General features: G+C 31.7%; 1 protein-coding gene across 1 annotated transcript in view; it reads left to right on the forward strand.

Annotated features, from left to right (window-relative positions):
• The window catches only part of klg (klingon), a 56,817-nt gene that overhangs the window by 24,926 nt on the left and 18,562 nt on the right, over positions 1 to 13,329 (forward strand). Inside the window, exons 3-6 of the mRNA XM_070634410.1 lie at positions 6,498 to 6,617; positions 10,068 to 10,202; positions 10,277 to 10,342; positions 13,121 to 13,233. Of these exons, the coding sequence (XP_070490511.1) occupies positions 6,498 to 6,617; positions 10,068 to 10,202; positions 10,277 to 10,342; positions 13,121 to 13,233 (434 nt within the window). The remainder of the gene's footprint in view (positions 1 to 6,497; positions 6,618 to 10,067; positions 10,203 to 10,276; positions 10,343 to 13,120; positions 13,234 to 13,329) is intronic.

Below are 13,329 nucleotides of genomic sequence, written 5' to 3' on the forward strand. Positions count from 1 at the left end.
TATTATCAATTATCTGCAAGAATCTGTCTTTAAATTGATAATAATGGAGTGTCCTGGCAAAAAGGATGCACTTTGCAGGGACATTTATTTGAATTGGCAGGCTTATATTTGGGTCAACCGTCTTGCTAGATTCAATAAGATAGCTAAGGTTAAGGATAGGTTACAAAAATAGACTAGAATCTGAAGCCAACATTGTTAGTGTACTTAAGGTTGAGTCTACTTGAAGTTGAGTCGAATTCAAGTCCAAATGAGGTCAATTTGGAACTGACTGAAACAAATAATCTAGCTTAAGCCGAACAGAATTCAATTAATAAACCGAGATTCGATTCCACATCGAACACATCATAAAAATTCACCTATACATCAACCAGACAAATTGCAGTCACAACATCGATTTTTCATCCTCAATAAACTGTTCAAAGGATGATAAATATGAAAAAAAATAAATAATAAGAGGATGAATAAAATAAAGTTTTTGATAGTTTTGTAGGTGTTTATATATTTATGACTACACACATCAACTGCTCCTTCATAACCATCAGCAAACATAAGATAAGACTTTAATGAAATTTCTCAGAAAAAGCACTCATAAATCTCAGTCAGTAGTAAAAGTTTATAATATTATGGAAATTCACACAACATGTTAGATGAGGTAATTATCATATTAATTGACAAACTATTAATGGGATTTTTGTGTATCATGATGAGATGATAGATTAGATAAGAGTGGATGGAGGAGATGATGTTGCATAAATTTATGAGAAATTAAATTCAAGGTTGTTTCAGGTGGACTGATGGGATGGGGTTACTGCTAATTTTGAAGGCATAGTCGAGTTGTAGATCCTTCCTTAAATTACACAAGAAATCAATTTATTTCATTCATTCAGAATTGCCATCAACCCTTAAATCTTAGAAATCTTCTGTCCCATTTCTTTGTCAAAAAGGTGTCCAAAGGAATTTCATGAAATAACCTTTCTGTCCATAAATATAATACAATTCACTGCCCAATCCCACATAAATAATTCATTAATGTTACCCATTCAAATAGACGTAATCATCATAATTATTATTGTTGTAAAAAAAATCACTAAACAAATAAATTTCGAGTGGGCAATAAATGACTTTCACTTGTTTATGTTTGTTCTTTTGCCAACTAAACTGAACAACGATTAAAAAAACAAACCTTAATTATTTATTTATTAAAAGTAATAGCACAATGAATTTACGGTTTACTACTTGAATGAAATGAAAATGAATGGGATCATTAAGTACGAAGAAGATTGTTAGATTGACGGCAAGCGAAATCGACGATTGGGTTGAAAAAAAGAGACTTGATTGAAAAGTAATTTTGTGTTAGGCGTGGGTACGTAATTTACGTTGGAATGTTTAAAGGTTATTATGTCAATCATATGTGCATTTAAAGAATAAGAAGAAGTTAAGCTACTAAATTTGTTGGATTGTGGGTTGTGCTTAGTAACCTGGTGTATTTTTGTGAGTTATACTGACTTAGTTACTGCAGAATCGATGCTCAGAAGGTCATGAATTGAATCATATGGTCCATTAGCTCAATTGTGAATCTATGCAGATCTGAAAATACAAAAATACAGCTTCACAACCCTAAAATGTTAGACAACCCCTAACAATCCCTGAAAACATTTTAACAATACACAACTTTCAAATTTGAATATACAGCATTCCATAAATAGCCTCTAACTCTCCACAAAAATCCATTTCCTATTCCCAATAGCTGCCAATTCAAATAATCATTCCCATCACCCCAACCCCTCTTTTTCAGCTGTTTATTACGTATTGATTTTCACATCCATTCAATATTGTGTATTTTACGTCAACACGGCAGTGAAAATGTTCCAAAAAATCACAATAAGTAAATTAAAGTTCTACTTTTTCTTCTTAATTTCCCTATTGTTGAACATTGTTGTCATAAAATTCGTGCCTTCAATTTTGATGTAATTGAGAGTACAGCAACAATGAAAAAAATATGTATAGAACATTAATAATAGAATATAAAAGCGGTCTATGACCTTTTTTACATACTTTTGCTAGGAAATATTTTTTGACCCCCTAAAGGCATGCTTCATCAACTCGTAATGGATTTCTCGGTCATGTTGTTGTTATTTGTTTGTTTTTAGTCCTAACATTGATTCTTGTTGAGGAAATTGTGTTGCATAATAAGCAATATCGGTATGAATTCATATCCTGAGGTGGAAATTTCAATTTAATTTCAAATCCACTTGAGGAAGAGAAAGGCATGAATCAATTGAGGGGGGATGGTGCAGGAGTTGAGTACATTGTATGAATGGAATATTTGTGAATGAAATTTAAAAAATTTGCATATTTGAGTAGAAAATTGCAAAAAAATTCAATTTGACGCAGAATATTCACAAAAAATATTCAATTTGACGCAGAATATTTCGAAAGAATTCGAACCGTAAATTCTTCAACTCAATTAAATATTTGCTGTAAAATAGCTTCATTTGTCAATGTACATACTCAACCCCTGCTCACACCAATCATCTAAACTCATATATATTCACTGTGAAGGGGACCGAAAAACCGATCTGGATGTTTGCATTTAACAATCTTTCATTTTTTTCCTACTCGCCTCTTCGAGGCATGTTTTCGTATTTTTTTTCGAGGAAAAACTGTCAACATAATGATGGGTTTCAACATAATAGCTATATAAATATTTTTCATGCACTTTCACTCTATAAACGTGCGTATAAAATTCATTCTGTCGCTACCTCCTACTACTCTACATTTTTTATACTCCCTCGAAAAATATTATTTTACTGATGTGGGGTAAATAAATATTAAAAAAATTCCTCGTGTGTATGGAACAATTTAATCTGAAAATAAAAGGAGAAAAACAGGAAGAAATTTTCTTGTTTCTATTTTTACAACGAAAAACTTTTTTAGCAGCGAGTGAGCAAAAATTTTATTTCATCTCTGCTAGTGGATGACTGATGATAAGCTGCTTGTCACACGCTCGCATATGTGAAAAAATATACAATAAACTCAATATGAGAGAAGGTTCATTGTTTCGCAATTTTATGAGGAATTTTCATCAAAAAATAATGCTATTTCCTCAATTTGTCTAGATGTTGATTTCCTCGAGGGTAAAAATAACTTGTTTTGGAATGCTGTTGAATATCTTACGGATTTCCTTGAAAATATTTTTTTGCATGATAATTTGTGATGTGGAAATGATGACATGAGGACTTCCTGCGAATTTATGATGGATTATTCAGTAATATTCTTCGAGGAGAAATCAATTTGGTATCTAGGTGATAACATCTGGTCTTTTCTTCTGTCTATACTGTTATGTAAATACTCTTTAAATGATAATAAAGAAGTCGTCTTGGATTTTGTCCGAAAAGTCGACTCGTGTTCATACAAAATTCAAGTAGACTTCTTGTTCTGTTTTTTCGATACTATCCTTACACTAAAGGCATGCCTTAGGTTATACCTTAGTGAAGAGACAAGGGTTTGTGGATGTTTATATCTTTGTCAGAAGTAGGTGTATGAATAGGCTTCAGAAATTCGAAGTTCAATGACCTTATGTCGAGTTATTAATTTCCATTCCAAAATTGACTAAACCAAATCGACTAAGCACCCCATATCCCCCTTAAAGTCCAATTAAATCCAAATTTTCTCTAAAATATTCCATCAACCTAGATTTACTATAAATTTATTTTTTTACGACATTCATACAAAAAAGTGTGACAAAAAGCACATGAAGCGTGGATTGACAATACATCTTAGAACAATTCATGTGATTTTTATGAGTTATCATCAGAAGGAATTTTTATGCGACGCTTTATTATAGTATAGGAAAAAAAAGTATAAATTTTAATGCTCGTCACATAAAAATGAAAATTTACTTCCTTTTTTTCTTCTCCTCAGCACAACAACAACATGTGTATATGCACGAAAAAAGGATGGAAATTACTTTGTTTCTCCCTCAAGACGAAAAAAATTCGTTTTTGATGTGAAATTATTATGATGATTCTATTTGAATGGAAAAATTTGATTTAAAGACTTTATGATCATTAATGTTGAGTTGAATTTATTGTTCTGATATAAATTTGGATTTCTTCTATCACATAAAGTAATTTTTACTTGTATTTTTTGACGAAATAACTTTATTTTGGAATAATTTTTTGATGGGAATTGTTTTGTGAGGGAGTTTATAAAAATATATATTAAAGTGGAGTAGATCTGTTTATTTTTATGGTAATTTAAGAGAGATTCTCATCTTAAACATTAAAGTTTTTGTAGGATAGACATGTTTCTGAATGGAACAATTGAGTCATAAACCTATTTACGTGTCGTAAAGTTTGTAGGAATTAAAGCGTATTCATATGAAGTTGTTGAGATGTAATAATTTTTATTACTTAAAGCAATCTGCAGTCTGAGGTATAACATTTGTTTAAACAAATTTTGGGGGAGTTATGCTGCTGTAAAAAATTTTCATAGTTGGTATTTGACTGTGATTTTGTCTACTTAAGCTGATTTTGATTTTGTATGAAATTCTAGTTGGTATTAAACTAAATTTAGAGCTTTTTTGAGAAAAAATTACACAGACAACATACAACGGCATAGAATTCTATTCAAATTTGTTAAATGGCAGCGATGCAAGCTTTTTAACGACTCTGCATCAGCGATTGATACTTGATCGGTCTTCTATCACTAGCTTTGTGTATAATTCATAAACACTATAGAATAACTAGAGTATTAAGTGTTGAGAACAAAAAAAGTCACTATTCCTGCTCTCTACTGCTGCATAGCTCAGTGTAAATCAACATAATACATCTAGTCCTTAAAAACATCACAAAATTGACTCAAAATCAACTAAAATTCAAATCATCTCCCATCTCTGAAGCTACAGAATCAACTTTTTAAATAAAATTTCTCAAATGATCTCGAAAAACATCCTGAAGCTATTTAAAGTAACTTCACAGTCATATTGAGTAGAAACAGAGTCATTGAATAACTTTTTAACTCAATAATTAAATCAAATTAAATTAAACTTTTTCGAAAAAAACTTTTTAATTAATTTTCCAGATTCAAATTTTCATAAAGAATTTCCTATTTCCTATCACAAAAATGTCTCCCAATTAAAAGCTTTTATTTCTTGGAATAAAATCCACAATTCGTTGAACTTTCTTCAAAATTAAGGCGTAAATTTATGAGGAGGTAGAAAAGTCTTTGAAAATTATCACCGGAAAATTAAGTTCAATAAGTTTTTTCTCTATTTCTGGCTCGGATACATCCCCAAAAATTTCCGGCCCTTCAACATTGTTACTAAGTTTTATTTGAAAATGAGACAACTTGATAACAACTTTGAGGAACTTTTTTCCATTCAAATTCTCAAATACCGAAGATTTTACTTTTTTACTGTTCAAAAACTATGAAAATAAATCTTCTTTTGTGCATGCCTTCTCTCCCTTATTTAACATTCGACATCGGTCTCAATGGTCAATTCCCTTATCATTTATGTGTATCACATAATATTATATAAATTTATCTCCTTTCTGTTGTGGTTCCATTATTATTATCATTTTTAAAAAAAAGAGAAATACATATTTATAGTGGTACGAAGGATTTGTGGTTGATTTGTTGAATCAGATGTGGGTCAATAGAGCGCATTTTTGGATAAAATAGCGGTAAAGTCATGTTTTTGGAGTAAATAAGGTTAAGAGTTGTTTGAACTATGGTCGTATTGTTATTATTACCCTAACAAACAAAGAGCATGCTTTCATGGTCTTGATAGTCCACCCACGTTACCTAAAAGCAGTCTCTTGTCTGTCATGAAGAAACCTGCATGAAATAAAGTCAAATCTAAAGCCTAGGCATTAATCTCTGTATAATGCTTAGACTCAATTCAAGAAGTCTCAAAAATCCTTAAATTCTTGACTAAATATGCACGATTTTTTAGAAAATCCGACAAATTCTTACAGCATCAGTCAAAAAATTTTGGAATTTAGTTCATTTAACAAAGGATTTTCTCGGGGGTTCCCGGGATTAATTCTAAATTTATCATTATTTGACCTCGACACCTAAATGTTCTTCTTTGGTTAAAACAAGATTTTCACTGCAACTTGGGCTGCTTTATCCGTGTTCAAAAAACTTTAAAAAGGTTAATACCTCCAACATTGACCATATAGGGTCAAAACTATTCAAACTAATCAATTTAGTAAGCCCGATAAATTAAAACCAAAGCGATATATCACCCCATATATTCTCTATCAGAAAAATTCATCAAAACCATAAAGGCAAACCAAAAAAATTTATTTTTTTTTTTTCATTTCCCTTAAACGCACAAACTCACATCCATAATACATAAAACTGTTCTCATCTATTTTGTGGACAATTTATCGATGAAAATGAGATTTAAATTTCCTGTGCTATTTTTTTTTTCCTTCATTCTTATTTCTACTAACTTTTCATCTATGTCTTTTATATATTTTTCGTAGGTAATAAATCACTAGCAACGACATCATCAACATCACAAGCCAGATTTATCACACAAGGACACACATATAGAGCAGTTGTAGGAGAAACTTTAACGTTGCCTTGCGAAGTAGAAAATTTAGGTAAGTACACGCAAGCCACACTCACACACATGTGTGTTTGCTGTTTTTTCATATTATATAGCATGAGATATAAATGGAAATGGAATGTATTAGTAATAACTTAATTGACATTAAGATTGACGTGATCAAGAAAAGAAAATAAAAAAAAAGCCGAAAATTGGAAGAGACGAGAACATAACAACGGCAGCTGGTAGCATCTTGAAAATGAAGATATATTGATAAGCTTTACGACTGTCTCATTCAGTCATGAATTCTCTCGGTTATTTCGTTCTTATTGACTCATGTGATGTTTACCTTACATGATAACCTCGATTTTTTTTTTTGCTGCTGCTACTGCTGGTGCTGTTGTAGTTGCTTTTGGTTATGGTAATAAATTGAGCTTTTCTTCTTTTGTCACTTAATGTCGATGAAATTAAAATGTATGGAAAGGTACAGCTGGGGGATATTGATTTTTATGGATGGAAAATTACGAAAATTTTGTGGAGTGTTCATCTTACTGGTTGCTTTTGAACGTCTGTGAATATTGAGACGTTAGATGGCAGCAAGTGTTTCCAAAATGTGGCCGGATGTGAGAAAATGAAGCTTTTGTATGAAAATCGCCCTTAAAATATTGTAAAATCCACAACACTTGAAACGGCACTTCCAAAAAATTCGAGCGCAATAAATCCCCAAATGATTAATTTGAGCATTTATTTTAAGCCTATAATGATCTCAGAGTTACAAATTAAAACACAGTTACAAATACTAGAATAGAATTATCCTTTCTCAAAATTCATCCTTGACTTCATAGAAATTTAGTTCAAAATAAAGTACATTATATCCCCAACCCTCATCATAATCAGACAATAGACAAGAAATCCGTTTTTAAAACCTCTTTTACACCCAATTTTCCTACTATAACTTCCCCAACTGACCCATAAAAATCATCAATTCAGCCATCCAACATGACCCATTGACCGACATTACAAATTCAAAACGTTGCTAAAAATGTTAAAAGTGAGATATTCGTATAGACATTACATGCTATGCTTTATAACACATACATATTATGCATAACAAAATTATGTACGTAAAACCCAGGGTATGTGAAAAAATATATTTCCCATTTGGGGAAAATTTAATGTCATTTCTGGTATTATGATTTTCATGTATTTTTTTATATCTATTCAACCTTAAGTTGCTCCCTACCCTCTGTGTCCTCTTGTCTATTGTGTGTATGAGTATATGTGTGTATACAGACTCTTGTTATTATAAAACATTATCAACTGCAAATTATTCTCTAGAGTATTTAAACTCGTATTTAAAATTATAAAAACAGCAAAAATAAGCAAAAAATAGAAAAAATGAAAATGAGAAAATAATAAAATTTTATCTCTCACAAAAAATGTGTCTTTAGAGTTGTTCTTTGCTGTCCTTGAGGATATTTTGGGGGGAATTTGATGGGAAAAATGGGAATTACAAAATGTCTTGGGGTTTGAAATTGTTATATAGACAATATTGAGGGTATTTAGAGAAATTGGGAACTTATGGAACAAAGCTGTTGATAGAGACACTTGGTATAGGGAAACAAGAAACGGTAGACAGCGATAAAGCTAACTTCAGGTGGCAACTATAAAAGTCCATGCATGAAAATGATTTGTACTCCGTAAGGTGAACCTAGTATAAAAGTTGGACCATTTAGATACAAATTAAGGACTGTTTCTTGTTCAAATCGTCAAATTCGGAAAGCAACAAAATTTACCTAAATTTGCAAAACATCCAACACAGTTTAGTTGAGATTCTTGTAAACAAAGTTAAGTTTTGCAAACAATTATCAACAATTGAGATTTTATTGCAAAACTTTTACTTAATTCAACCTGAACCATGAGTATAAATTGTCCAAATTTTACTCTTATGTCATCAATCATTGTTCACTTTTAGTAAACACAACTTTCCAATTGGACAACAGTTTCAAAAAATCTAAAATTTGTGAAAAAACATTATCAAGCAATTTTTAAAAAATTATTAAAAATTTAAATAATATCAATTTCAAAAGTACAAAAATCATCAAAATTCAAAAATGATTCTCAACTGCGAATACTTCAACTTCACATCCGTGGCCACCGACGAAACTACTTATATTTGTAGAATCACCGAAGCTCATCAATTCTTACCACGTATCTACAGCATCAATGGAACTCATCTAGAAGGCAAATCGAATGCTGATGTCCACACATTCATAATTGCTGCTCAACAAATTAATCAATTTCCAAGAAATTTGCACCTATACTTTCCAAATTTAAAGGAAATTTCAGTAATTAAATGTGGATTGAAAACATTAGCAAAAGAGGATTTGGTTGGATGTGAAGGTCTTCAAACATTGAAGCTAAATGGAAATTTAATCGAATCATTCAATTCAGATGTCTTTGATCATGCTCCGAATCTTGAGACACTCTCATTTTACAAGAATCAAATAACATATTTACCTAAAGATGTTTTTGATAATCTCAATAAGCTAAAGAGTATCAATTTGGAGAACAATACGAATATCGATTGGTGCTGTCGTAAAGCCAAACGTGGAAGAACAATGTTGGACGAAATCCAGATCAACTTAAGAGATCATTTAATTGCGGGATATGTTGGATATATTCAAAGACCTTGTATGGCTTTTGAATTTGTGTATCGTTATTGTAATACTTTCTTACCTACTGGAATCATGCTCCGATGTGGAGCCTAGGTTTCTACAAAAGACTCTGGTGCTGCCTTTAATTATTGTGTTGAACTTTATTTAAAAATTTAATAAAATTAAATCAAAAACTTAAAATTTGTATGTTTTATCCTTATCCAATCCTTAGTTTGTCAACTGTTGGCTATTAGCTCTAAAAAACTAAATTTTACAGTCCTCAACATTATAATTCTCTCCCAAAATCACCACAAGAGCATCCGAATATCCAAAACAGAGCAAAAAAAGCAGTCACATGGGACATGATTGTGATAATTGTTCCAAAATTGTCTTTCAAGAAGGGATGGGGTCGAGAATTTGAAATGGATACGAAATAAAAAAAAAAGCTGTAGAGAGTAAAAAACATTTTTATGGCTATCTCATTAAAGTCGTGATTTATTTTAATTTCTTCAGCGATAGTTGTGATTTAGGGCTGTAAAATTAATATTTATTGCTGTCATGAGAATAGTTTTTTTTATTCTTATTTTGTTATAGCTCTGGGGCTATTTTTTAATCTGTGGGGTTAATTGGGACTAACAGCTTTGAGTGTGGATTTAATAGCTTTTATTATGTAGTTTGAATCATAAAGGATTTTATTGTAGATGTGGATGTGTATTAAGGACTTTTATCCTGACTTTAAGGATTGTTCTAATTTGATTGCAATTTTAACTGATTCCTATAATATCTCATGCTAATTCTTAACTTAAATTCCACAAACTGTATCTAATGCACTACCATTTCCTCCACAGGATCACTCGTTCTTCTTTGGCGACGAGGTGTAAATGTATTATCAGCAAAAGACATGAAGGTGACACAAGATGATCGAATAAATTTAGTGAATGGCTATAATTTAGAAATATCTGAGCTCGAGCCGCAAGATGCAGGTAAGACATGAAAAGCAGTCCCCCATCAAAAAAATTGACCTCGAAAATATAAAAATTACCATATTTATTTACAGGCGACTATGTATGTCAAATAGTTGATAAAGTCAACAAGGATCAAGTTCATACTGTTGAAATACTCGGTGAGTTTATCATAGAAAATAAAAAAGTAAACAAAACAGGACGTAAATGACATTAAAAATATTTGTAATCATGGTATTATAACGAAAAACTGTAAAAAGCAAGTCGTAACATGAGGAGAAATTTGGCAGTGAAGCGATAAGAATGAAATAAAATAAAAAATCACCTCCATCCCTGTAACGACCGTTCAGCACAAATCACGCAATGTTCATTGAACCGTTAACTGGCCCTGATATTTCTTTTCTTTTATTCCTTTCACACTAGCTTCGGAATCTCTATTTCATTCCCTCATTATGACCCCCCTCATCTACTCATGAACTTAACCATATCTACCTTTCACTCTTGTTTGTTGTGCTGGCCATCGTGTGGAACTGTGATTTTTCTTTTTTGGGTTGTTTTTCGAAAATGTGGATAGTTAATCATTGTATGGAGTTGTTCTACAACTTTCTAAGGTAGAGACAGAAATTAAAGACCTGTTCATGTACAAATGACTGATTCAAAATTCATAAAATCGATCTGTGGACCAACTAACCCTAAAAGGCAAGGGTAGCATGCTCTCACGGGCATAGCAAGCTCTCTGTTAAGACTATTCATACCATTTGGTTTCAAACCTCTTTTTCCTCATCTGCTGGACACACTAAATATGGTCAAGCTCATAAGACTTAACCTAGCCATTAGATTACACGAACAAATCCCCAAAATATGTCTTCAACCACCCAAAAGTCGACAAAAACAATAAAAACTATACATGAGACTACAAGCAGTCGTATAATTTATACGACAAACCAAACGAAACAACACACAAAAAAATGAGCTTGAAATTCCATCCAGATATTTTTGTCGTGTGAACTGAAATCGGTCTTGGGGCGGTGAAAAGAAGTTAAAAAAACACAAAGAAAAAACCAAGCAAAAGAAAATTTCTTGTAAAACTAAAGCGAAACTTTCTGTTACATTTTTGTGTATTTTTTTCTTCTTCTTCATTCCCTACACTTATCAATGAATGAAAATCAAGCAAAAAGAATGTTTGCTGTAAATGAAACATGATAGAATGGGAAAGAAAGTTTGTTGTGCTTTTTTTTTCACTCGCTCTGGTCGGTGTTGATTGTTTCTATGAGGGTTAATTAACAGTAAAAAGAAGTAAGTGAGAGGGAAATAAAATGAAATTAAAAATAAAAATCGTAAATAATAATAGATCGTCAGCTGCTTGTGCAAAAAAAATTTGTAATGAGATGAATAGATTAGTTTGTTCTTTTATTTAACTTTTTTATTTGATGAAAGAAGAAATTTTTTTTATAGTTTCGATGTTAAGCGAAAGTTTTATTACTGATAAAACGGATTGTATTGAAAGTTATTGCTAGATTGGATAGAACAAAATTGTTGTGGGAAAAAAGTTTATAGCAAAAAAATTGATAAGGGTGGGAAAAAAGTTGTGAGCTGAAAACTGAAGAATTGAAAGAATTTTAAAAGCTGATGTTTAAGTTGGACAATTAAAGACATAGATACATATTTCCGTAGAAGGTAAAGAACATGCCCTGAGCTGATCAATCCACCGAGTGGACAAAACTATGTTTTAACTAGTTTATGACTGGATATTTATGAAATTTATCTTTTGGGGTCATTCAATTGCTCATGAAGATTAAGTGTCTAACTCCATTGATTAATCGATTGAAGTTCCGGCTCCAGCAGTCGATTTCTCGATATACATCTACCCTATTTAAGGTATACACTTACATCTAATCTTAAGGTATATTTGAGTGTATCAAACAAGGATGGGTGTATCGAGAAACCGGCGTGATTCTGGAATAATGAATTTGGGTCCAGATTTAAGCCAAATCCGGCACCAGGTCAAAGTCACACTAGCTTTTTACTGATTTTAACTATTCGAGTAATTAAGAGTAAGTTCAAAGAAGGCTTTCAGGATCAAACCCACTAGACGCACAGTTTTATGATGGAGTTTCTGTTAAAAATAGCTCGAAAATCTCAAATTATGACTGACAACGTCCTTGAATATTCAATAAGTCTTGATTGAATAATCTCGTGTCATTGCTTTTCAAAACGACACTTTAATGCCATACTAAAATGTTTGAGCCATCTATATCAGCCCTCGTTCAATTGATACATATCAATTTTCACAACTTTAACTCATTGAACTATAAGTATTGCCACCTGAGTTTTCTATGAAAATGGTTGAGTCTAGAAAAAGGTTAAGTTGACATATTTAGTCTCGCAACTCTACAAGTCAACAAAGAAAAAGTCTCAAGGCAACAATTCAATGTAAAATTCACACCTTTTTAAACTTAAACATTTATTTTTGGAATTCCGCAGCGAAATTTCTTCATTCAGTACCCAAAAAAAAAAAAGAAAGTTGACGCCAACACAGAAATATCTCAATTTAAAACCCAACCCTACCTAAAATACTCCATTCACAAGCTGAAGCCGGCTTTAAACGCTCAATTATGTATTTAATGCGTTGGAATTTCACGCACTGAAAATTCCTTTCCACTCTTTATGGCTTATTGCCATGGTAGATTTAAAATTAAATGTGTGTATTGCTTATTCATAAATATATTTTGATATGCATCAGTAATATTGTGCTTAATGAAAAATAAATTTTTATCCTTGTCCATTGCGATTATTGTTCAGACTGGACCTGGTTATAAATTTTATGTCGACTGGAATTGAATTACCAATATAATACGTACTGTAATCTTCTTCGAATTATAACGTATAAATTAATATAATATTTTATAAAACTCATTCCAATTATTTCTCATTTTCAGTTCCACCATCGGTGAGAGCGGTGCCATCAAGCGGTCAAATAACAGCACGAAAAGGTGGTGCTGTGACGTTGGAGTGTAAGGCATCGGGTAATCCCGTTCCACAAGTTTCATGGGTAAGGCAATATGCACAGCACACACATTGAAATTGCATTTTAATTCATTTATTCCTGTCTCATTTCCGTATTTTCTACAATTTCCGTGGACTCTTT

Source organism: Chironomus tepperi, unplaced genomic scaffold, assembly GCF_022539635.2.
Source record: "Chironomus tepperi strain 1889 unplaced genomic scaffold, CSIRO-AGI_Ctep_v1 contig_85, whole genome shotgun sequence".
Taxonomy (NCBI): Eukaryota; Metazoa; Arthropoda; class Insecta; order Diptera; family Chironomidae; genus Chironomus; species Chironomus tepperi.